We start from the raw sequence: 27,535 nt of genomic DNA, 5'->3' as shown, positions 1-27,535 counted from the left end.
TCAGAAACAATCCCAATAAAATAAATAACACACCCAAAACAGAACCCTAGAGCTATGCTTTCTCTCTTGGGTTGTGGGTGGTTTGGTGGGGGCAGTGGGGCTCACCTGACCTCCCAACAGCTGAGTCATTGCTGGTTACCAGGAAGAACAGAGGAGGCGCACAAGGGAAGTTGGCCAGAATTGGCAGAGGCAATCTGGAGTTCATACCAGCGTGTTTGCACCATGCCTACCTTCCCATCCCTTCACCTCTCCTTCCAGGTTAACAGCAGGAACTTGGTTGCTGGGACATCAGGTGAGCACAATTGCACAATCCCACAGTTAAATAATGCTCTGAAAGACCCACAAGGGGTGGGAGATCATACCATCATGCTTGAAGGCCTCTGCAAAGTGATAGAGGTTTGTCGGCGAGTGATAATGTTGTGGTGCCCCTTGCCAGCTTGGCGAAGAGATGCTTCCCAAAGCAGGGCTGCTTGGTCGCTGCCTGCTCTTCGAGTTAAGGGCCGATGAGGAGTATGATGAGCTGGCAGACTTGAGCCTCAAGACAGCAGCATATGAAGTAGGGATTCCCGGAACAGCTTTGGAGTATCCTAACAGGTGAAACAAAAGAGAGGGAGGGGGTTACTCTGAGTTGTGGGTGAGGTATCTTTAAGAATGCACAGTTTTTGTACAAAGCAAATGTGACTTCTAATCTGGTCATGCACAGTCCATGACGTCCAGCACTTCTTCGCATTCCCATTTGTATTAGACCTGGCTACAGTTACACAGGGACACAGGTGGCACTGTGGGTTAAACCACAGAGCCTAGGACTTGCCGATCAGAAGGTTGGCGGTTCAGAGCCCCGTGATGGAGTGAGCTCCTATTGCTCGGTCCCTGCTCCTGCCAACCTAGCAGTTCGAAAGCACATCAAAGTGCAAGTAGATAAATAGGTACCGCTCTGGTGGGAAGGTAAACGGCGTTTCCGTGCACTGCTCTGGTTCGGCTTAGTCATGCTGGCCACATGACCCAGAAGCTTTACGCCGGCTCCCTTGGCCAATAAAGTGAGATGAGCGCCGCAACCCCAGAGTCAGCCATGACTGGACCTAATGGTCAGGGGTCCCTTTACCTTTACCTTTACAGTTACGCAGGCATTCATTAAATAATAAAAAAAATTCTTATTTGGACATCTCATTTGGACCATTTAAGGTTCAAGAGCTGCTCCTGAAAACCGTGCAGCCGCTTTATTGTACCAACTGCATTGACTGATGATCTTTAAAAAAAAAAATTTAAATAACTAAATAAATATAGTTTCATCGACTTCCAATAAATGATCCATTGCAAAGTGGAAGTCAGGGTTTGTTCATTATTACCTTTAAAATCCTAGGGTTTAAGGTCAGTGAGAAAGAGAGTGAGTGGTTTGAGAAGATACTGAATTATTTGGGTAGGTTTGAACAATTTGGGGCAATTAAAATGTTAAAAGTTAAATAAACCTTGTGGAGGGAGGAGTGTTAATGTATATAGAATTGTACATATGGTTGATTTGAATATGTTATTATTGATTATGTTTACTCAATGTATCAGCCGCCTGGGGGGGGGGTTCATTATGTGGGTTTTGGTTGTTGGTAAAAAATAAAGAAAAATAATTTTTTTAAAAAAAGGTCCTGAAGTCCAACCTGCTTGAGGGACTATTTCCTTCATTGTGAATCTGTTTATCCTTAAAGCTGATCTAATGTACTGGGCACGTCACCGTCTTCTGACTTACAGATGGTGGCAACATGTAAGAAGGCTTTTTCATCTGCAGCATTCCTTCTGTGGAATGCACTGGCCAAAGAATTCTCTTTGATTTCAGCTGGCATTTGAGGACTTAAAAGTATGGAAAGACTTCAATTCTGCTGCTGTTTCATCCCAGCCCAGGCAAGGCAGTGGTGGGGCATGATAGAGCAGCAAACCCAGTGCCACAACTTCTGCCCCATTGCTCATTCTGGCTGTAGTGGAAGGGAGGGAGATAGCTCTATGCTATGCCAGCAATGGCAATGGGGCCCTCCCCTACCTGGAATGCTCCATTTGGGAGCTTTTGAGGGGCTACCGTAAGGCCAGTGGCAATACTTCTGCTTACTTACTTTAAGGGGATGGAATGGTGAGCTCTGTCCCGATGGGGTGACACTAGCATCACTCTGCGGGTGGAAGAGTTTGGATGAAGAAGAGTTTGGATTTGATATCCTGCTTTATCCCTACCCAAAGGAGTCTCAAAGTGGCTAACAATCTCCTTTCCCTTCCTCCCCCACAACAAACACTCTGTGAGGTGAGTGAGGCTGAGAGACTTCAGAGAAGTGTGACTGGCCCAAGGTCACCCAGCATCTGCATGTGGAGGAGAAGGGAAGCGAACCCAGTTCACCAGATTACGAGTCTACCGCTCTTAACCACTACACCACACTGGCAGTGCTGCTCTGTGGTAGGTGGAGGGTGACCTCTGCCACCTCCAGTCCGTGGCACAGGAAAGGTTTGTATTGTGCCCTAAGTTTTTACCTGTTAGGTAATAACAGGAAACGTGCCACAGGAAAGGTTTGTATTGTGCCCTAAGTTATTACCTGTTAGGATGGCCCTGAGTTGTGTTGTTTGGGTGACTTGTTATTTATTTGATTATTTTAATCAAATTATTTATATGGCTTTTGGTATTGTTCGATGTACATTTTCAGCTGTTGTATACATAAGATGCCTCCACAGAGCATCTCTTGTGGAGGGGAAAACTGGGATCGAAATCTTGGTATAATTAAAAGAAACAAGCAGACCCCAAAATACCACCAACCACAGGACCATATGACCATGGCAAGGTGAATGGATATCTGCATGAACTGTTCGTGCTACCTGTTTCTTCGCATGGATATGTGAAGCGAATTTAAGCCCTCCCATACTGATCATATGGTGCATTATCTTATGCTAAATGCTATATCCCTTGACCATACAAGAACACAATAACCATGATATTTAATTTAGAAATTCTAATGTTGCTATAATAATTAGGAGCTCTTTTAAACATACCGGAAACTTTATTGAGTATAAAACTTGCTATGAACTGCTGGCGTTAATTCCTAGACACTCCCAAATATTTACACCTCACAACACATGAAGATGCCTGTCAGACCATTGGCCAATCTAGCTCAGTACTTCCTACACTGACTGGCAACAGCTCTCCAAGATTTCGGACTGGGATCTCTTCCCCGCCTTATCTAGAGATGCTGAGGACTGAACCTGGGACCTTTCACAGACAAAGCGGATCATTTACCACTGAGGTACTGCCCTTCCTCAGTGCCAGCCTAAGCCCCCAAGACTAGAAAACCTCAGCAGAGTTCACCTGAGCAGTAACTTCCTCATAAAGACTCTTGAGACTGAAGGGCAAGGCATGGTCAGGGAAAGCAACTGTCCCCTAATGGTGAACGCAGAGTCTCTCCCCCTGGGAGGCATGGGCTGTCAGGCACAGTTTGTGCATTTTGCGGCTCTTGTCAATCACCGAGGGCTTCCAGCATTTCGGAATTTACTGCATATTGGCAAGCTGTCAAGTATGACAGACAACTATTATCTCTGATCAGGTGCAGGTGGCAGGAAAAGGCACTCGGCTATCAGCAGGGAGCTCAGTAGACTAGACGTAGCGCGAAAATAGATGGGAACATACAAAAGCTGCCAAGATTGGACCACTGGACCAGCTTTAGAGGGCAGGGATTTAATTGAACCATTGACAGCATTCGTTCATTTTGTGCAGGGATGGAGAAGCTCAGGCCTGAGGGCCAAATGCACCCCCACATTTGGCCCTTGAGACCCTTCCCCTCCCCAACCACATACTTTCTTTGGGTGTTTTTACTCAAGTTCTGATAACACTTCCAGCTTCACATACGAGGGCGTTGCTTGCTTGGCCTGCCCATTTCTGTTTTGTTTCCTTCCCACTCAAAAATTGGAAAGTTTGGTGAAGTGAGGTGTGTGAGGTTCATTGTAGGAGGAAGTTGTTATAATCCAAAGAGATGGTAACAGCAGATCAGCTATTTGGGGATGTGCCTTTCTGAAATTTGATGATCTCTCAGAAAATGCCCAAACTACTTGCAAAGCACTTGGGGAGACCCAGGCCGTTCCAAATCAGGATGCGTGGCTTTCAGTATCTAGGGGCCTTCTACAGTGGTACCTTGGGTTAAGTACTTAATTCGTTCCGGAGGTCTGTTCTTAACCTGAAACTGTTCTTAACCTGAAGCACCACTTTAGCTAATGGGGCCTCCTGCTGCCGCCATGCCGCTGGAGCACAATTTCTGTTCTCATCCTGAAGCAAAGTTCTTAACCTGAAGCATTATTTCTGGGTTAGCGGAGTCTGTAACCTGAAGCATATGAAACCTGAACCGTATGTAACCTGAGGTACCACTGTATATGGAAAACACCGAGCTAAACCCACCCCCCAGGTGTACCACCCCATACTTCCTTCAGCATGGAAGATAGTAGGAACGGAAACCATGACCTTTGGGCTGAACTGAGGGCTATTATAATGACTAATGCACTGCACCACACTGACAGGGATGTCACATTCAGGCAGTGGGTGTTCAAATACAAGGAAGGTAGGGAGAGGCCTCAATCCTATAATAAAAGTTTCTCTTGTAATTGAATTTATATTATTTGTATTTTTTCCACTTCTCTGTACCTGAAAGAGGTCACAAAGCATTTCAGACTGAAGAAGTCTGATATTTAAGATGAGTTACAGTCATCTGTGGAGCAGGAAAATACAGCCTTCAGTTTTCAGCTCACAGCTTGATGAGCTGAAATTTATGAACCCAATAGACATGAGCAGCAGAGGGTGTAATCCAGAACATCTGGTCAGGTTTACATCCAAGTTTTCTCAGCCTGAATTCTTTTAGGGTTTAAAATCCAGACACTGTGCAGTATAACTATAATGCGTCCGTGTGGATAATCAAGCGTTAAAGCAGGGATTGCCTTTAGTTTAGGCAATCCTTGCACCGTGCCAATTCTTTCTGGAACCAAAAGGGGGAAGCTCTCTCAGGGACAAACCACCATGTAATGAATCCTGACAGGCAGCCTCAGGAGGCAGCAATTCTGAGTGAAAGGGTAGCTGCCTGGCATTGCAGCTTACAAGGAGGGAGAGGAGAAGAGAGGTGACAGGCAGGTGGAAAGAGAGTTTAATCCTCCACCTGTGGCATTTTTCCGCTCAAGTTCCACCACCACCACCACCACCACCAGTATGATGATTACAATTTATTACTCGCCCTTCATCCCAAGGTTGCAAAAATTAAAAACACAACATTAATATTAAAACATAACATCACACAATATTAAAGGGGGAATGTTGGAGAATTCCAATGGAAAAGGAAGTGGATATTGTTCCAGTTTGTGGTAGGGAACAAAAATCAGGTAAAAATAATACGATTTGTATTTATTCATATCATTGTTGTGGGTTTTTTCAGTCCACAAATCATATGTAGTTAATGGCAGGTCTGTTTTGGGGTGTGGGTTTTTTTTACACTGTTTTGATGTTTCCTTTACATTGAAATGAATGTAAGTTGCATAAACCTAAAGAGTTATGTAACTTTAGTAACTTAAGTGGACAATGACACAAATAGTGCAGTACTTTGTGGAAGTTGAATTGCAGTGGAAGGGAAACAGTGCTGATTGTGATGAATGCATGTTGCAATGAAAATCACTGCTTTCTTACAACTCAACAACCCCCCCCCCCAGCAGCTTTCCTCCTTGCATAGAGCTCATCTTTCATCAGCTGCTTCTGCAGATGGAAACTTCACTCTTGATACTGCAGACATAGCAACACAGGTAGCCGACTTTTGCCAAGTCAAACTGGTTGAGTGCTGTCTACGCAAATTTGTACTTCAGGGTTCAAAGAAGGGGTGTCTCCCACCCCTAGCTGAGAATCCTAAGCATTGAAACCTCAGATGTTTTGCATGCAAAGCAGATGCTGTATCCCTGAGCTATAGTCCTCTTCCAAAGACTCCAGCCCTCCACCCAAAGCAGATCTGATTCTGCCATGGTTGGAGTCTTTGACTAGTTTTCTGATCAAAGCAGCAGGATGGGCCACCTATTTATGAATGATTGATTCCCCCCCCCCCAAAAAAAAATAAAAGACTAACAGTGGGGGGCAGTGCTAAAGGCATGGTGTGTAGTTGAATATGCCCTAGAATTGAGTAACACATGCACTGGTCTCTGATCTATGGGGGAACATTGGCTTTCTCCTACTTTACTGTACACTTCAGTGGAGGAGAATGCTCTCCTTCTGCATTAGCAAAAATGCCTCTCCCCCCTGTGCTGAAGTGAATGGGGGAAGCCATTGGAAGCCAGAGAGATCCCTCAGCCCATTGGCCAGCTGCCTCCCCAAGGATTAGTGGTTCAGGGCAGCCATCTTTTCAAAAGTCAGCTTTGGCTTGTTATCTTGTATAGGAACACATATCCTATTTCAGTTCCTGCCTTGAAATGGCATTCTATTTTTCTTAAACCCTTTTTTTATTTCTCACCATAAAGAATTACTTAGTTTTGTAATTTAATACTGCTGCACCCATAAAAAGAAGAAGAAGAAATAGCAATAGTCCGTGATCTACTGTTAAATATTAAAATGAAGTATGGGCAGAGGGCTTCTCGCAGTGATGCCACGAGAAAGCTCCACGTAGCAATATAATGCGGTTTTCTTTACAATGCTATCTTCCATTGTCTCCCGGTCTATTCCTTATCATATTTTAACAAGATCTACACTGTCCCAGAAGGTTGAACTTATAGATTGATCATAATTTTTCCTTGGGACTAGAGACTAAGCAAACATCTTGCATGGAATGAGCCTTTTTGGTATTCTGTACACACATTAACCCTTTCAGAACAGAAACTGGTCCAGCAGTTCTGCTTATGGATAAAGAGTGAAGGCTGCAACTTGCTTGATATTTTGATTTCCATGTACAGTGGTACCTCGGATTAAGAACTTAATTCATTCTGGAGGTCTGTTCTTAACCTGAAACTGTTCTTAACCTGAAGCACCACATTAGCTAATGGGGCCTCCTGCTGCCACTGCGCCGCTGCCTCATGATTTCTGTTCTCATCCAGATCTGGGTTAGCGGAGTCTGTAACCTGAAGCATCTGTAATGTTAAGCGTCTGTAACCCGAGGTACCACTGTATCTTATATGATTCTAATGCCGGTTTTGTTTCTTAATAAAATTTGGACAAGAATGATAAGGAGCAAGGGGTGGGGGAGGGAGAGCTGGGTTCACTTTAAATTGGTTTCCATCCTGATCACTGGATGCATTTAAAAGTGGACATTTCAAGTTTGTTTTGCTAAATCCTCTGGCACTTTTCTTGTTTAAGCTTATTTTTAAAGTGGGATTCCCACACTTGAATAGGAGGCAAGAAGTCGTGAATTATAATTATTTAATTTGTCATTAAAGTGCTCATCATATTTATTACCCTGCCATTCTAAAGGCTCCAGGTGTTGAATGAGATGAACACATTCTATGCAGGCAATCATTTTATTTTATCCTCACAATAGCCTTTCTTCTTTGGCGACCACCCACAAGATTGTTTTCCATGAACATGGTCTTAACATAGATAATCTCATAGATCCATGAACATGGTCTTAACATAGATAATCTCATAGATAATCTCAGAAACAACCCAGACATTATAATTAAAGAAGCGGACAAAGGTGGAGCGGTCGTCATCATGAACAAAACTGACTACATTCAGGAGGCTCACAGACAACTTTCCAATACCGCCTTTTACATAAAATTGGACTCAGACCCCACACAAGAATACAAAAAAGAACTGAACAAGATTGTTAAGGAGCTACCCCCACACATCCAAGAACAGATCCTCACAAACACACCAACAGAACCTCGACCAGGAACTTTCTATCTTCTACCTAAAATACACAAACCAGGAAATCCAGGACGCCCCATCATTTCAGGTATTGGCACTATTACAGTGGGTGTCTCCGGTTATATGGACTCTGTTCTGAAACCATATGCCATCAGTGCTCCCAGCTATGTACGTGACACCACAGATTTTCTGAGGAAAATACAATCTTTAAATAATCTTCCCAACAATACTATACTAGCTACTATGGATGTGGAATCTCTGTATACCAACATCCCACACAACGATGGTTTACAAGCTATAAGGAATACCATTTCAGATAAAACCACAGCGGACTTTGCTACCAAACTCTGCCAATTTGTCCTTACCCACAACAACTTCAAATTCGGTGATGACCTGTTCCTTCAGATCAGCGGCACAGCAATGGGCACCCGCATGGCCCCACAGTATGCCAACATCTTCATGGCGGATTTAGAACAACGTTTCCTAAACTCCTACCCACTCAAACCTCTCTTGTACCTGCGATACATTGATGATATTTTTATCATCTGGACACATGGTCAACAGACCCTGGACACCTTCCACCAGAAATTCAATGATTTTCACCCCACCATCAACCTAACAATGAATCAATCTATGCAAGAAATACATTTTTTGGACACTACTATAAAAATACAGGATGGGCGCATAGACACCACCTTATACCGTAAACCAACTGACCGACAAACATATCTACATGCCTCTAGCTACCATCCCAAACATACCAAACAGTCCATTGTATATAGCCAGGCACTACGTTACAGCCGCATCTGCTCCAATTCTACAGACAGAGACTCTCACCTAAGAGATCTACAGCAAACCTTTTTAGAACTAAAATACCCAGCAGATGAAGTTAGACAACAGATCAACAGAGCCAGACTGATACCCAGAGAGAACTTGCTGCAAGACAGACCCAAAAAAGAAAATAACAGAACACCTCTAGTCATCACATACAGCTCCCAAGTTAAAACAGTACAACGCATCATCAGAGATCTACAACCTCTCCTGGACAATGACAGTTTTCTTTCTCAAGCTCTGGGAGGAAGACCTTTCATTGCCTCCAGACAGCCCCCCAATCTTAAACAACTCCTAACCCACAATAATACTATAACCAGACTTAACATGGACACTGGCACCAGAGCCTGCAATAAACCCAGATGCCAACTTTGCTGCCACATACACCCGGACAACACCATTACTGGCCCCAACAACATCACACATACCATCTCGGGACTATTTAATTGCTCATCGTCTAACATTGTGTATGCCATAAAATGCCAACAGTGTCCTTCAGCTCTCTATATTGGACAAACAGGCCAGACCTTACGCCAAAGAATAAACGGACATAAATCCGATATCAGGAACCACAAGACAGAAAAACCAGTAGGAGAACACTTCAATCTCCCAGGACATTCTATACAAGATCTCAAAGTAGCTGTTCTATTACAAAGGAATTTCAGAAATAGACTGGAAAGAGAAGCTGCTGAATTGCAACTTATCACCAAACTTAAAACTATGGAGAGACCTGGTTTGAACAAAGACATTGGATTCTTATCTCATTATACATGACAAAGCCATTTTTCACCTTCTCACCCCTTGCTTTTTCCTGTTAGACCTATTACAGTCGTTAAGAGTCGTCAACAGGCTCATCGCAGCTATCTGCCAATCACCCATTCCCACCACCCTTCTGAGTAATACCCCTCCCCACCTTCTCACTATATAGAAAGGTCCGGTGACTTCTGTTTCAGTTTATCTGAAGAAGTGTGCATGCACACGAAAGCTCATACCTAGAACTAACTCAGTTGGTCTTTAAGGTGCTACTGGAAGGAATTTTTTATTTTGTTATGGTCTTAACAGTGAGTCCGTAAGTGGAGGCCAATCCTGGATCCACAGGTCCTTCCACAGTGGGGGCATTGGTTTCTGGGTGGGAGTCCCAGGCCACAGATCAAAATCTCACCCAACTCTTGCAATAAAATCACCCAGGAGGATACTGTTATCCTCCTTAGGCGTCTCAGACGGTATCCAACTGAGAGAAGAAGAAGAAAAAAACTTTAATGTCTTCATTGGAATCCAGTGTTGGTGCATAAGCACTTAGAATAGTAGCCTGTTGTTTTTTGGCGAGTTTTATTCAAAGGGTTGAAAGTCGCTCATTAATGCCAGTAGGGACTTCTGACAAGAGCTTCACAAGATCATTTTTGATAGCAAAGCCTACTCCATGTATTCAATGTTCTTGTTCAGGTAGACCTTTCCAGAATAATGTGTAGCCTCCTTTCTCTTCCTTCAGTTGTCCCTCACTTGCTCTTCGAGTTTCTTGAAGCGCTGCAATATCGATGTTAAAACATCGCAGGTCTCTTGCAATTATGGCAGTTCTGCGTTAGTACTGTGAGGCAGGCTGGGCTGGGAGAGGTGCTAACTTCCCTCAACGCCTCCTAGAAAGCTTGTTAGTGAGATGGAGATTTGAAATGAAGGTTCTCCCTGGTACAGGATTTTGTTCCCCAATCACATCTGATTATGTATAAACTTTGTATGAATTTTTAAAAACGTTAATAGAAGCTTTTATGACGTAAATCTAAAGAGCTGTGACTGAGGACAGGAAATTTCATAGTAACGAAAGGGAAATTTCATTTAGTCTGGTGATAACATCCTTCACTAACACCACATTAGGCAATCTGGTTCCTGACCTTTCGAAATGTAATTGCTAAAGGGGCCCCTTCATTTGATAGGGATTAATGTTAACGATGCCGTTTCATTTAACGGTGGCTGTTTTATGCCACTCATGAGGGTTTCGCATTCCAAGAGATGTGGGCTCTTGTAAAATATATTTAGAAATGGTTAATACATTATGTAGAAGCAAACCACGCTTGAGTTTGTTTGCTTAGAGCCTGGAGTCTGCACTCAGCAGCACCAACAGAGAGCAGAATCTACTCTTGCCCCCAAGAAAACCCATTTCCAGTTGAAGCCCCTCTAGGCAGCAAGCTGGCCCCGCTTAGACCTAGCTCCACCCCCCCCATAACTTAATTAGAAAACACTGTTCAATAGTATTGTTTCCATTCATCAGCCAGAACCGGCCCTGTCATGAGGCAGAATGAGACTCTTGCCTCAGGCGGATGATCAGGATGAGCAGCAGAATGTGCCCACAGGGCTGCCTTCTCCTGCTGCAGCTGTACTGTTAGCAACACCAGCCACCTGCCCACTACTATTACTGCTGTGGTGGCTTGTGGTACATGTCCACCCACCACTGGTGTAAGAGGGAGACTGTCAGCAATGTTGCAGCAGGCCTCTCTGATCTCCCCACAACTCACTCGCTGAGGGGTCCTTCTTCAGAGTGAGGTGGCCTCAGAGTTTGCTTGTGCCAGCATGGGTGGCAAATCCTGGTCAAAACTTAAGAGACATGAAAAAACAGGATTTGCTACCATCATGACACAGCAGCAGTGGCACAAGCAACCTTGTGTCATGTCACCCACAATGTCACCCACAATGCCTCACTCTCCTCAGAGCACAGGGGATGCTGGCCAATCAGGGAGGAGGAAACGGCAGAAGATGGTGAGGGCAGGGGCAGCAGCTTCCTTCAGGCAATGCAGTGCGCTGTGCTGGTCCTGCAATCCATGAAACCTTTATAGGGCGCACATTTTCCACAAGTAGGGTGGAGAATTCTGGGAAACCAATCGCACACAGCCCTACTCTTTCGGAAGTGCAAGTATGCATTGTCAACCAGATCACCTCAATCCACATGCATGTTGATTCACTTCAAAGGACTTTAAATGGTTCGTCAAGCAGGGCATCTTACTTTTATATGCTCTAAACCTAAATCTTTTCAGATCCCTCCAAGTTTTAATTGAATTCTGATACATCTTTCAGCTCTCTGACATTAGGGGGGCATTGCGCCAGCAGGAACAGCTGGGTAGTTGTTACTGAAAATAACATTTGTTTATTATTGCATTTATAGTCCTCCTTTTCTCCAAGAATTTCAAGGTGTCACACATGACTCTCTCCCTTCAATATTACTCTCACAACAATCCTGTGAGTTAGGGTAGGCTGAAAGTTGGCGACTGGCCCAAGGTCACCAGGTGAGTGGGGATTTGAAACCTGGTCTCCCAAATCCTAATCTGGCCCGCTACATTGTACCAGCACAGGAAACAAGTACCCTTGCTGCATTATTTTAGCTGAATACCATTTTTCTTTCAACAACCCTATCCAAACACATAATTTTGTCTTTGTTTTTCATTTTGAAGATTTTTATCTGGCTTTTTTATTGATAATTGTTTAATATTATTATCACTGCTTAGAATTTATGTTTGATGCTTGCCGATCAGAAGGTCGGCGGTTCAAATCCCCGCAATGGGGTGAGCTCCCATTGCTCAGTTCCTGCTCCTGCCAACCTAGCAGTTTGAAAGCACGTCAAAGTGCAAGTAGATAAACAGGTACTGCTCTGGCAGGAAGGGAAACGGCGTTTCCGTGTGCCAGAAGCGGCTTAGTCATGCTGGCCACATGACCCAGAAAAACTGTCTGCAGACAAACGCCAGCTCCCTCGGCCTAGTCATCTGTGACTGGACTTAACTGTCAGGGGTCCTTTACCTTTTTAAAGTGATTCCTACATATTTCTATTCTATTTTTTAAAAAATGCCAGTGCAAAACTAGTAAAAGCAACACAAGCCTTTGTAAAGGTACTTTCTTTTCCACTTCCCCTGTTTGTATTTCCATCGGATAGCAGATGGAAAATGCCACCTGAAAGCACCCTCAGTAATCACATGTGTCTAGCATATATATATATATATATATATATATATATATATAGTGATGAGATACTTTTTATTGGCTCAACTAGTATATAAAAGTACTGCAAGTGAGCTTCCAAACTACATGTTCTTTGTCATCTAAGCTATCGACAAATGTGTCGTGTTTTTATAGACTAGTGGGACCCATAAAAAACATTGTTTCTCCCTGAGTTTCTCCTGAAATGAGGGGCATCAAATGTCCTATCAACAATGATGAATGATGTGATTATTTTTGGAGAGTGGTCTCTTAGTATGAGCGCAGGGGCCAGTATTAACAATTGGATATCCTGTTCATAGTGCTATGGATTATATATTGGATAACCGAAACGTCCTGAAACGAGGTACTTTCCCCCCAAAGCTAGAAGCCTGAAGCCAAAGAATTGGCAGCTTATTTCTAATCAGCATGTGAAATTAAGCCACCTCGTGGGCCTCATTGCTTTCACAGAGGTGCAAGACTCTTGTGTCATTCCTTTCCCAGGGCCTCCCCTTTCTATTATCTTCTTAAAGCCCCTTTCTTCTCTATATACCTTTCCCTGTTTCTTGATCCATTGCCTATCTTGCAAATATCCTTTAACACCTCAACACTGGAGGTCTTGTCCCTTATTTTTCTTACCTCTTTTCACCTTTCCTAATTCTCTGCCCATCTCAGTAACCTACTTCTGCCCTCGTAATTTTTGAGAGATTTTAATCCCAGATGAACTGACACATCCTTCTTTCTTTATAGATGCTGGACTGTGAACATTCTGATAGCAAATCCAAATGTTTGCAGAGGTAGGGGGGGGGGAACCACAGGGTGTGTATGACTCTGATGATGCACCTACCACCACAAAACCCAGGTCAATGAGAACTGAACATGTTTAGCAAGCATGGAATGCTGACTGACTATTGAGGGAGAAACATAGAAAATGGTAAAATAAATTGTAGGCTCCCTAGAAAGAATATGGCAGTTGGAGGGGTAAAAGGTAAAGGTAAAGGGTCCAGTTGTTGGCGACTCTGGGGTTGTGGTGCTCATTTTGCTTTATTGGCCGAGGGAGCCGGCGTATAGCTTCCGGGTCATGTGGCCAGAATGACTAAGCCGCTTCTGGTGAACCAGAGCAGCGCACAGAAACGCTGTTTACCTTCCCACCGGAGTGGTACCTATTTATCTACTTGCACTTTGACGTGCTTTCGAACTGCTAGGTTGGCAGGAGCAGGGACTGAGCAACGGGAGCTCACCCTGTCGTGGGAATTTGAACCACCGACCTTCTGATCGGCAAGTCCTAGGCTCTGTGGTTTAACCCACAGTGCCACCCGCGTCCCTTCACTAGTTATATACTATATAAATGATCCCTGAAAGCATAGTTGGAGGGGTAAGATTACTTTATTACTCAAATGGAGTGAGTGAGTTGCTTTTCTTTAACACGTTCAGGGATTGCATGTGCCAGAATTCAGCTTTCTAACTAGTAAGGAATTAGTTCAAAAAGTTTGGGTGCATTTTGATTTCCCTGCTCCCATTTTGAAGGGAGGAATCCTGTACAAACATTTGATTTTCAGCTGCCCCCCCCCCCAGTCGGGGGCCCTGCTGTACATGAACCACATACTCCAGATTCCAAGGCTGTGAAATGGGGGTATTTAATGAACAACTACCCTACAAATTCCTGCATTGCAGGCCGTTGGACTAGATAATAATTGGAATCCCTCCCAATTCTATGAATCTTTGATTCTATGATTCTAGGAAATGTTGAAGCCACTTTCAGTGAAGCCTGAACACCCATGCATATACTTCCAAACACATAAATACACATTTGTTCATGCACGCACACACACACACACAAAATTTAGTAGCCCACGACATCCTGCAATTTGTTTCTTGAGTATGATTTTTTTTCCCCTAGCCAGAATATTAAGACTCCTATCCTTTCTGGAGTCAGTCTCATTAAATTATTGATAGAAGCCTAGCTATTCAGCACTTGCAGCTGCTCAGAGCTTGATATGATCAGATTTAGACATAATTCACCAAAATAACACCATAGGCAATGCAGACTCATGGAAATTCTTGGTGGTTGGAGACCTCATTTTGCAGAATGAGAATTTAGATTCACTGAGCGATCTAATTTAATGTGTCAGAGATGAGAAATTTGTTAATATTATTCATAAGGAACATTAATCCCATGTAGCCCTTGATCAAATCATTACATTTCATCCAGCCTGTAGCTACACCAGGTACGGGTGAGGCAGTGGCGAATGTTCAGGCATTAGCAGCTGTGGGTCAAGAGCTAGAGACTTTTCAAGTTTACAGGCTGAAATATCACATTTTCTGCCAGCCAAGGAGGTACAGGAAGGTAAGAGACCTGTCTCTCAGGTACACAGCATCCTTGGGCAGTTGTCAGGGAGACCAGCATCCTATCAGGGGCACCCTTCCACACTTTTTGTGCAGGGCTCTATGTCAACAGGTGCAACCTGCTCCCTGCTATAGACATTTGCCTTCACATTCATGGAGGGCTCTATATGGAATAAAGATGACACACCAGAGCGGGTGGGACTTGGTAACACATCCCTTCCACCTCTGTGTGTCATTGCTGGCATGTAAGAGCATCTTGATGACAAAGGCCCATATAATTAAAGCTATGGTTTTCTCACTAGTGATGTATGGAAGTGAGAGCTGGACCATAAAGAAGGTTGATCACCGAAGAATTGATGCTTTTGAATTATGGTGCTAGAGGAGACGCTTGAGAGTCCCATGGACTGTAAGAAGATCAAATGTATCCATTCTTAAGGAAATCAGCCCTGAGTGCTCACTGGAAGGACAGATCATGAAGCTGAGGCTCCAATACTTTGGCCACCTCATGAGAAGAGAAGACTCCCTGGAATAGACCCTGATGTTGGGAAAGATGGAGGGCACAAGGAGAAGGGGACGACAGAGGACGAGATGGTTGGACAGTGTTCTCGAAGCTACCAACATGAGTTTGACCAAACTGCGGGAGGCAGTGGAAGACATGAGTGCCTGGCATGCTCTGGTCCATGGGGTCACAAAGTTGAACATGACTAAATGACTAAACAACAACAATAACAACAACAATAAGAGCAGTGAACATCCAGATAGGGATTCTCAGAGGAACACCATTGTAGAAAGATTTTGTGGAACTGTTGGTGATTTTTAAAAACTCATGTGACTCTTCCTTATTCCATTTCACATCAACCCTTTTCTAAAATCCAACCCCTTTCATTTTTTTAAAAAATAATTCCTCTTGTTGCTTGTTTCTGTCTTGGGCATTAATTTGCTTTGCACTTTCTATGAATTTGGTGCAAACGGAGAGAACAATACATACACACACATACTTAAAAAAAACCCGCTTACTTTTTTTATTCCTAATCTCTGCACCTAAGACTCTATGTCAGTTTCAAAGCAAATGACATTTTATCAGCATCACAGTTCAGTTTGTGATTAAAAAAAAATAAATCCTGAAAATTCACCAGTCTTTTCATGTGAATTTCTCCCCATATACACAAGTTTGTTGGCAATCTAGTCACATTTTGGCCTGTTGTTTTCACTAACACATACAATTTATGTAAATCTCACTCCAGTATATACAGTTTTTATGCAGGACAAATGCACTGAAAAATTCGCAGATGCGTGAACTCTGGTTATTGTTTTTTGGGTTTTTTTTTTTTTTTTTTTTGCATATTTTGGGCAAAGTGTGAAATTGGCAGGTTAGCCTTCCAAAGTGAACTGAACTGATTTTCTTTATGATCTCTACTTCTGATTGATTAGCTAGAGTCACACAAGTGATCGGCCCAGAGAGCACTGCCCTCACTTAATCCAGCCTTGTTTGCCATCACTGATTCAAAACTGATGGCAGCTTAGCACAGCCCTACTCTTAAGTAAAGGGTTCTGACTGCCTAGCTGCAAGCTGTGAGTTTTGAGTGACAGTTGGTCAGTGGCTAGAGCTCAATGACATTTACTGGTTCTCTAATTAGAATACTTGCTTATAATACTTGCAAATGTGACCTTCGCTTGCACGCGGTGTTTTTCTTTTTCTTTTTCTGCTACCAATCATGTTAAGTCAAATGTCACTAAAACTCCGAGACAGTTTTTCTCCAAGCTGCAACTTTTAATTATGTCTTTCTGGAAGAAGTGCCTATTTTATTTTGATACCCTGATGAGCACAAGTCAACTGTTTTCACTTCAAAAACCACAGTGTTTGCCACGGTAATGAGTAATTCTTAAAGTTAAGCTGCCAACCTAGGCACACTTGCTGAGGAGTAAGCCCCATGAACAAAATAAGGCTTACTTCTGAGCAGATATGCTCAGGATCGTGCTGTTTGAAATAATTTGATTTCCCCCCCTTTGCTGACTTTTGTTATCCCTATATATTTGCGAATGGTTTTTAAATATGATATTGCCCTTGGCAAATCTCAGGTTTTTCCCAATACATGAATGATAATATATGAATAATGATCAACTTTTCTGGCAACCAATAAAATTCAAAGTATGTGAGACTGCCATTTTAGTATTACAGGCCCCAACCTTCCTTATACCTTAAGGGGGGATGTTAACTCTAGTCTGCTGAGCCAGAGACCAGACACCAAGGCAGGCTGGACTATTTTAATATGATTGTGATTTTTTTTTTTAATAGACAATATAGAAGCCTATTTTGGCCCCTTAGCCCTCCACTTCTGACCCAGGTATACCGCAAAATATACCTGAAGGAGCGTCTCCACCCCCATTGTTCAGCCTGGACACTGAGGTCCAGCTCCGAGTGCCTTCTGGCGGTTCCCTCACTGAGAGAAGTGAGTTTACAGGGGACCAGGTGGAGGGCCTTCTTGGTAGTGTGGCACCCACCTGTGGAACACCCTCCCACCAGATGTCAAGGAAATAAACAACTATCTGACTTTTAGAAGACATCTGAAGGCAGCCCTGTTTAGGGAAGTTTTTAATGTTTGATCTTTTATTGTGTTTTTAATATTCAGTTAGGAGACACCCAGAGGGGCTGGGGAAACGCAGTCAGATGGGCAGGGTATAAATAAATTATTTCTCCTACTTTCATTGCTCGCCGTGTTCTAGAGAAGTGGGGTCTGGAATGCTCTCTAGTGATAATGTGTCAGCCAGCTGTTCCTGCTCTGCTTTTCCCATTATTTCCTAGCTTTGCCCCTCTTCTCTCTTCTCTCTCTGAGCTGTGACCCTCTGCAAACCACTGTTGTAAAGGTTCAGGAGAAGGGGGAGGCAGCCTCCACCATTCCTCCTCAGTCCAGTTCCTGACTCAAACAAACCCATGCAACTGTCTATAGCCATGATCACTCAACCTGCAGAAATTATGACTTGAGCAAAGTTGTAAGTCTTAAGTGATAGTTGCATGTGGACTGAAACCTGGTGATGAACCTGGGCAGGGAAGAGAAGACTGTCTCCCCCAACTCTCCCAAAATCAGGATTGGAGGACCTGCGAACTCTGGATGCTGCACTCCAAATCCCATCAGTCCCAGCCAGCATGGAAAATGATGGCAGGTGTAGTACCTGTCCTAAATGGTACTAATTTTTCCTAGCTTGCCTGGAAGACATTAGACGTATAATCATATTTAAACAAGGAGCAGCTATCATCTATGTAGGATGCAAAATCACCTCCTTTATTTTAGAATGCAAAGGCATTAAATGTTGTTTATGGTCCAGCAGGGTAGAAGCTTAGCAATAAGCCTTCCGATAAAATAAAATAAAAATGATGGTATCACATATATTTACCTAAATATTTGTATTTGTTTATGCTAGGTATGTATCTCTTTTTATTGCATCTTGAAGTACTGCATTATAAAAATGAAATATAAACCTCTGTACTTGTACATATTATGAGGCCATAATTTTGTCTCAGTGTTCTAATGACAAGGAAAACCCACTCACATGCACTTCTTATGGTTTATGTTACTATCTGGGACCTTTCAGGCATGCTTGGGATGAAAATCAAATTACTTCCATAAGTCTTGCCCAGACATAAAAATAGTTGATTTTTTTTAATTTTTAAAAAAATCGATATACTTTTCCTCATAGATGCCCCGAACACCCTATTGGCTAAACAAGCCTTTGTATCATTACAATATAATACCACTTGGCATAAAAGTCTACTAGACATTCTATCCAGATACAACCTACCTGAGTTTAACACTCTCAAATTGTGGAGCCCTGATAAAGTTCGGGAATGGATCTTTGAAAAAGACGCCTTTTTGGACTCCACCAAGATAAAAAACTCTGGGTTTTCCTACTCGTTCCCACGAGTAAAAGCAGTCAAAACCTGTGCCAACTACTTGGTGGAGATCACTGATTCCACCCTTCGGAGAGCTTTCACCATGGCACGGTTTCAAACATTGCCAACTGCTTATCTGATCGGTAGATACACAAAAACCCCAGTTGAACATCGTTTATGTCCTTGCCTTATGAAAATTAAAGAGGATCTTACACATTATTTCCTCTATTGCCCCATTTACTCGGGCTTTAGAGACGCATTGCTGCAAATTATACCCAACTCTATAACCAGTCCTGAAGATAGAGTAAAATTTTTGTTAGTTGATGCAAACCCACGCATTACCCATGTGGTAGCGGTCTTTGTGATGAAGGCCATGAAAGCCAGGGAAAGATTTATGGTCGACAATGTAAAGACCCCTTCATCGTCTGTTTAACTCGCTGCCCGTTTCCCCTCCTTTTCTATTTTGTGGGAAGATGGTTTTGTTGGCATAGTATGTAATGAATTTTAATATTTTTAACTATTGTAGTGTTGATTTTTGTGCACAGGCATGGTCCTCACAATAAACAGATTTGATTTGATATACTTTTTGAAAGTAATTCTCCAGAATCTAAATGAAGATCCTTAGAAGGTCCAGGGGTGTGGTATTAAGGGCCCAAATAAGTAAAAATATATCTAGTCAGAGATTATATTGCCTCATACCATTACCAGTAGGTCATGTCATATTAAGTTATGTCATGTTATGTATTTTACAGGGATTGTGAAGTTTAGTGCTGGAATGATATTGTGTATAATTTGACACTGCTACATACTATGTGTTCAGTATGTCCATGATGAATTATGCACTGCTATGTGCCCTTGTGTGTCATTTATTGCTATGTATTGCTTATTATTATTAAGAATTGCATTTATATAACTGTTTTAGTCCCCGTCCCCCCCGCCATATAGAATGGCTATCATGTGATGTACTGGCATAGGCTGTTTATTAAGTTCTACGTTGGAAAAAGTGTATGGTATTTTGATGCAGGGTCAGATATGCCTTTAAAATAAATAAATTAGTTCCTCTTTTTTGGAATACCTACAGTACTTGCTAAGCATCTCTCCTTTTACCCTACGGCTCATTTGCACCAGAGCCTCCTCCCCTGTATTGCCTGGTGTTTGACTAATCCTCTGCTCTCCGACTTAGTGCCTGCTAAATATTTTACAGCCTTCCACTCACCTTGGTGTGCATTGTCAAGACCTTTCTGTGGCTTAGTCATTCCCCCCAGGAATCCCACAAATTAATCACTGGATGTGTTGTCAGCACTGCAGGAGACGCTTGTAAACAGCTTTTGCTAACACTTAATTAAACTAACCTCTTACTTGTGAAGGTTGAAATTCATTCCAGTCCACAGGACCAACACTACATAACACCCCAGCCTCTTTAGACCATGTATTCATCCACCCCTTCATAGCCAGCCATCCTCTCTTTCATAAACTGGCCCTACTAAACATCTTCCAATATAATAGTGTCCACTCACATCACAAAGAGCTCATAACCCACCTACTCTCAGCAGCCAGAAGCATCATAGCCAGACACTGGAGGGACCTGTCTGGAATAAGCATGGACCAATGGATGCGGGTGGTGCTGTGGTCTAAACCACTGAACCTAGGGCTTGCCGATCGGAAGGTCGGCGGTTCAGATCCCTGCAAAGGGTCCCAGCTCCTGCCAACCTAGCAGTTTGAAAGCGCATCAAAGTGCAAGTAGATAAATAGGTACTGCTCTGGCGGGAAGGTAAATGACATTTCCATGCGCTGCTCTGGTTTCACCAGAAGCAGCTTAGTCATGCTGGCCACATGACCTGGAAAAACTGTCTGTGGACAAATGTTGGCTCCCTTGGCCAGTAAAACGAGATGATTGCCGCAACTTAACTGTCAGGTATCCTTTACTTTTTGATGGTATCAAATAGTATGGGAAACAGCCTTATTAGAAAAACTAACCAAAAAACTGAAAGTGACATGGGGACAAATAGAAGACACCTTTACCCCTGTATGGTTCCCCTTTATCAAATACACAGCCCAACAAGGCAACAACAAAAATCTGCCAACAGCATACGAATCAATCTGGCTAGCCTGATCCAAACAAACACGCGTGCGCGTGCACACACACACACACACACACACACACCTCACTACAGCCAAACAAAGACAACCTACCACACCCTAGGCCATCCCCAACCTCTCTCACAACCAAGGAAATACAACAAGCGAATAGTAAGAGAACCCACACAAGTGACACTGACACAAAACCCCACACATACACTAAGTAGAAGAACAGAAGCATTGCCACCCCACGCCTCTCACCATTCCACCCTCCCCCCTTCCTCCTCTTTTCTTCCTACCCTAACACTGTATGCAACACTAATGACTCACAAAGAACGAAACTGGTGTGTAGAAAACGCAACTTGAAAAAAAGAGACAATGCATGTATTTTTGTAAACTAAGAAATCTTTAATAAAAATACTTTTTAAAAATCACTGATCAGCCCTCTCCATAATATCATGTGATTACACATAAAGCTAAATGACTCTGGCTGTCAATTGCAGATCCCACAGCACTAGTCTTTTTTGGCAGGGAGGGGCTTTTGAGAGACCCACTAGACAGGGTGTTTGGGGAATCCACTCTTTTGGGAATTCCATTATGAATGGAAGTGATTCAGACTTTCTGCCAAAAGGAGTAGTGGTAGAATATGTTTATCCTGAGAGGTAGAATATGTTTATGTATGGATACTTAGGGAGAAAACACATTTAAGACTATGCACATCCCCCCAACCCCCCCCCCACCAAAATCCATAAATTAACATGAACATGGGCTGGAGCTATCCATTAATGAATGCAAACAAGGGCTATATGGACTGAAAAGTAACTGATTTGCCCATCCTTATCTCCAGCTATTCCCTGTCCGCCTGCTCCCCACCCCATAATAATACGGAATCTGAAGAGGACATTAATTATAAGCCAATGAAGGATCTGCGGTGGCCCCCTGACAGAGTTATGCATGGCTGTAAGGAGAAAACATTAAATATTTAACTTGTACTCATTTTTCCTAAATGCAAGTCTAAATGTTGACCTTTCCTTGTACACTTCATCATTCCAGAACTAATTCCCCTGGGAATGTTCATTTCAGAAGCTTAAGATATAAGAGCAATTGCTCATATACAGTATACCTACATATTAAATACTGCAATGTCAGTGGCAAATAGCTCATATTTCCTCTTTGTGTATTCACTCATTCATATTGTAGGAGACTAGAACACAGCCACATATCTGACGATTCCCTAGAAATCATAAAGCCTTTTAAGCAAGGATGACCAAAAATGAAAGAAACCTTTTAAAAAAAAATCCTGATGCTGCCTTGATTTTGGGAGGAGGAGAAAAACACCCTAACATTACAAAAATGAGACTTTATTTTCAAATCACTCTTCATAGTTGATCTACTCATATATGTAAATGGCTTGCTTTCGAACTGCTAGGTTGGCAGGAGCTGGGACAGAGCCACAGTAGCTCACTTTGTCACCGGGATTCGAACTGCTGACCTTCCAATCGGCAAGCCCAAGAGGCTCTACTCACAGAAGGGAAGGCGGAAATTTTCTGATGATTTCCCCTCCCCAAATACATCCAAACCCATGACTTCAAAGGAGCAGGTTTTTATTTATTTATTAATTGTAGGGGGAAACTGCCCTCCACCTTCAATGAGTGGAGGCCTCCGTTGGATGGAAAGATATTTTGCAAATGTTACAGCGCAATGGGAAACAATCACTTGATTTTGGATTCAAATGTTAAATAGGATTGTCACGTGACATCGCATGGTGACATCACATGGGCTCCCCGCGATCAGCGGAATGGAGCAATATAAAATGATTCCCAACATGCCAGAATAACATGTGAACAGGCCCTAAATCTAAGAGCTGATGGAATGGTCACACTTCTCAGACAGGAGGGTAAAACCCCCACCTTCAATTCTCACAAAGAATTTTCTTTCCAAACATTCTATAACCTTTACAAAACCAGCTCCGGGATGAAAGGGTTGATGCACACATTATTCTAAAAGCCTTTAAAAAATAGGAGGGGGGGGGGACCTTTAACACCTGAAGTTATTGGTGACAAACATGAAATTTACCTAAGCTGCCGTGTAAATGTTCAAAGCGCCTTGCAACAGCAAGGGTGGCAAACAAATAATTCTCTCTGTGTTTGTTTTGGGAGACAACTCAAATTCCACAGTAATCTTGGCAGGCAGGAGAAAGCTTTCTTCTTTGGTACTTCTTTTCTTTTTGGTAAGGACCCAGAATTCCCTACACATTACATAAGTAATTCACTTTTGAAATGTTTTGGGGAAGAGTTAGGGGAAAGCAAGTAAGAAAAGAAGCGTTGCCTCAGGGGCATATTCAGTGTTAGCTGTGAGGCAAATAGAAGGGGAAGAAATGGATGCAGTGAGAGGTTTTACTTTCTTGGGCTCCATGATCACTGCAGATGGTGACAGCAGTCACGAAATTAAAAGACACCGGCTTCTTGGGAGAAAAGCAATGACAAACCTAGACAGCATCTTAAAAAGCAGAGACATCACCTTGCCAACAAAGATCCATATAGTTAAAGCTATGGTTTTCCCAGTAGTGATGTATGGAAGTGAGAGCTGGACCATAAAGAAGGCTGGTCGGCGAAAAATTGATGCTTTTGAATTATGGTGCTGGAGGAGACTCTTGAGAGTCCCATGGACTGCAAGAAGATCAAACCGATCCATTCTGAAGGAAATCAGCCCTGAGTGCTCACTGGAAGGACGGATCCTGAAGCTGAGGCTCCAATACTTTGGCCACCTCATGAGAAGAGAAGACTCCCTGGAAAAGACCCTGCTGTTGGGAAAGATGGAGGGCACAAGGAGAATGGGACGACATAGGACTAGATGGTTGGACAGTGTTCTCGAAGCTACCAGCATGAGTTTGACCAAACTGTGGGAGGCAGTGGAAGACAGGAGTGCCTGGCATGCTCTGGTCCATGGGGTCACGAAGAGTCAGACACGACTAAACAACTAAACAACAACAACAACAGAAGCATTTCTGCTCACATGAGGCACCCAGTTTTCACCTATCTGCCTGCCAATTACAGTCCTCTCTGCCATATAATCTCGAATAATTATATTGTAATCTCAAATGAATTGTTGGTAACCTGTTCCTGCCACCACCCAGACCTGCTCTCCTGAGTTCCTGACCACGCCCGACTCCTTGCCTTGGACCCCGCTTCAACCTTGACAGACAGCCTCCATGCCCTCGACCTAGGACCAGACCCAGACCATGCCGCACGGTAATCCCCCCCCCCCCCGCAGGACCAGCACAGTTTGGCCTCATTGAGGGGCAGTATTTCAATATGAGTAGGAAAATGAGAGTACCCCTAAACATTTTTTTTTAAGAAAAAAAAAAGCACTGAGAGCAGGTAAGAAATGCTTATATTGTTTGTGTGTGTTTGTGTGTGAGACACCTAAGTAAAAGGTAAAGGACCCCTGGACAGTTAAGTCCAGTCAAAGGCAACTATGAGGTTGCAGCGCTCATCTCGGTTTCAAGCCAAGGGAGCTGGTGTTTGTCCACAGACAGCTTTCCGGGTCATGTGGCCAGCATGACTAAACCGCTTCTGGTGCAACGGAACACCGTGACAGAAACCAGAGCGCATGGAAATGCCATTTACCTTCCTGCCACAGTGGTACCTATTTATCTACTTGCACTGGTGTGCTTTCAAACTGCTAGATTGGCAGGAGCTGGGACAGAGCAACAGGAGCTCACCCCGTCACAGGGATTCGAACCACCAACTTTCTGATCGGCAAGCCCAAGAGGCTCAGTGTTTTAGACCACAGCGCCACCTGTGTTCCTATAGAGCACAGCACAGCTTTTGAGCAAGTAGCTCTGCACATCTGATGTACCTCCAAGACTGTAGGATGACTCTATGTATCTGCCACTCTAAACTGCTGAGGGGAGGGGGAAAGCCATAAATAATTGTGATCAACAAACTGAATTCAGCCCCCTGTATTCAAGCTAGAAAGACGAGTGCGGGGAGACTGGGCAAAGCTGCTGAAACCACTTATTAGCATTTTTATTTGTGCATGCATTTATTGGCTGTTTATAAGCATTGATTTCTTGCAGCTGTATATTTAATTTGTCTTTGAGATGTAATTTAGGCTTTTAAATATGTTCATATTGATTTGTAGGTCTGCAGAACCTGTGAGCCACCAAGCTGAATGAAGCCCATATGCATGGCAACTCGCCAGGTGCTGAACAGCAACGCAGCCCTCCCATCTTGTCTTTTGCAGTGCCAGGTGGAAGCAGAAAGGGGCTGAAAATGCTTATGAAAGCTTTGAAATATCACTATGCAGGGCTTCTGAGCTGCTTTCATTTTCTTATACCTCAAGTTATACGGGCTACTCTGATGGCCAAGAAGTGGCAATGTCATGCAATGTTGTGATTCAAATGTTTTGGAATGGATGGGGCAGGGACAAGCCAAGGCATTCTGTTGACCAAGGCAGAAAATTCATTTTTTTTTTTAATAAATTTTTATTGGGTTTTCAAATTTTTTAACAACAAACAACACATATGACTTCCCCCCACCCCCCCACATACATCCCACTTCCCCCATTTAATTCAGCAAGTTCTTATTCCTCTCTCTAAACTTAATCTCATTATTCTCCAACTTAGTTCATCTTATTAAACCCCATATTATTACCCTATCTTCTTATATGCAATAAATCCTTTTTTCTAAGATCAATCAAAATTTATATACCAATCTCCCCTTTTTTATATTAAAGTATAAATCAAATTTACAATAACCAAAAATCATAAAGTTTTTCAAGAATCTGTTTTCCCCCCTCCCTCCCTGCCCGGGTATCTGTCCCTTCCCGGGTAGTTATCCTTCCATAAAATTCCTAGCCAGGATTCCTCACATCTCCAGCCCTCAAGTCTATTTCAGTCTCTCTCCGGTTTTTCTGTTGATATTCCTTTTTGCTGGTTTCCAGGTCTCGAAGGGTGTCTGTTACAGTTACTTCCTCTTCTCCCAGTTCAAACCTAATTGAGAAAACTTGTTGCCAGGGTTCTACCAAAAGTCCTCCAGGTTGCAGATAATAAAGGCCAGAAAAGAGGAGGAAGTCCCAGTTATATTTCTTTACTCCTTTAATTTTCATAATTCCACAGTTTCCAAGGGCTTCCTCCTTCACTTTTCTCCTCAGTCTCATGTCTTCATACTTTGTAATCCAAAAGGTTTCTTTGTTCTCTGGCAACATAGGTTTCCACACTTTCTCTTCTCCAACTTCCTCCTTCACCCCCTCCAAAGATGTCATATTTGGTTGAGCTACAGAGTCTCTCAAGAACAAGTCTCTAGTTCCATCAGCAAGATTGTTTGTTTTGAAAATCAAGGTCGTGTATTGTTCTTGTAAGATTCCCACGAGAAAAGAGGCTCTCTCTATTTGTGCTAGTAATTTTCCTTCTGCAGCCATTGTAGTGTCACTGGTTTCCCCTAGGGGGATTGCCATTGTTCAAAGTTCTACGCCAGCAATCCTTTACCCTATTGTTTATTTACTTTGTTTCAAATCACGTCTGTTTATATGTAACACCTTTAAACCAAAGAGATATATAGTAATACAGTTTTGTCCTTTGTTCAGCTGTTTGACAGCTCAGTTGACAGCTGTCAAACTCCGATTCCTTAAGGCTAGATTGGTGCAGGACGCTCCCAGGTCCAAGGGGGGGGGGTCACAAAAGTTTCCAAAGTTCGTCTCTTCCCTCCAGCACAACTTAACAAGATAAAAACTTGTTCTTAAAAGTTATTAAAGTCTCTTACCAGTTTCCGTAAACATAAAATCTTTTTTCCGATCTTAGATTTTCGCTCCTTGCTTCCAATTGCCTGTATGAAGGGGGGGTGCGGACTTCCCTTTAGCACATCCCCCCGTTTGCCCGATTTAAAAATAACGATTTTTTTTTAAAAAAGTCCAAATTTTCTTCTACTCACGGGTTGTTTGTATCCAATCGAATTTTCAGGTAGAAAGTTGACGCTCTCCGGTGAATGGCTTGCGGCTTCACTCCACTGAGGTAGCGGTTTACTCTCAGCACCGCGCCTCCCCCCGTACCTTCTCCGCAGCCTTTAAAAAGGCTCTTCGACTGTCAAGGGGGGCGCTTAAGGTGCCCACCGAGTCACCAGGTCCACAGGTATCCGCACCTGTGGTTTCTAAGGGTCCCCGCGTCGCCGTCGCGGCAAGACCCGTCCTCAGAGGAGCCGATTCCCTCCGGAGCTCGGAGGGAATCCGCCATTACACCGATCGCATCAACCCGGAAGTCCCAAGGCAGAAAATTCAAATAGCGCCCTCTGCAATATTGGCAACCAGAGTGGTATAGTGGTTAGAGCAGAGGTTGGCCACCTGTAGCTCTCCCCATGTTGTTTGTCCACGAAGCTCAGATGCTGACAGGAGAAGAAGAAGCAGGCATAGAGAGAGAAAAGTTAAAAGTGGAAGGCCGAGAGGAGGGGGGGGAGCAGCTGGAATCTGAGCTCTGAACAAAGGGGAGACAAAAGACAGGGCCAGAGGGACAGGCTGCTGTGTGACAGCTCCAATAGTGAGTCAGACGTTGGAATGCAGGAAGCATTCTCTCCCAAATCTCGTAGGATCTCAAAAGTGGCTGAGACACT

General features: G+C 43.2%; 1 protein-coding gene across 3 annotated transcripts in view; it reads right to left on the bottom strand.

Moving 5' to 3' along the window:
* The window catches only part of CNTN5 (contactin 5), a 689,184-nt gene that overhangs the window by 246,518 nt on the left and 415,131 nt on the right, over positions 1–27,535 (bottom strand). For 2 of the 3 annotated variants that reach the window (XM_081860152.1, XM_081860151.1), the window contains exon 4: positions 363–587. The exons of the other annotated variant lie outside the window; for it this stretch is intronic. In XM_081860152.1, the coding sequence (XP_081716278.1) occupies positions 363–587 (225 nt within the window). The remainder of the gene's footprint in view (positions 1–362; positions 588–27,535) is intronic. 3 annotated transcript variants of the gene reach the window in all.

Source organism: Podarcis erhardii, assembly GCF_964252035.2.
Source record: "Podarcis erhardii genome assembly, chromosome: 4".
Taxonomy (NCBI): Eukaryota; Metazoa; Chordata; class Lepidosauria; order Squamata; family Lacertidae; genus Podarcis; species Podarcis erhardii.
Note: the sequence above shows the minus strand (reverse complement) of the source record. Positions and strands in the feature narration are given on the sequence as shown.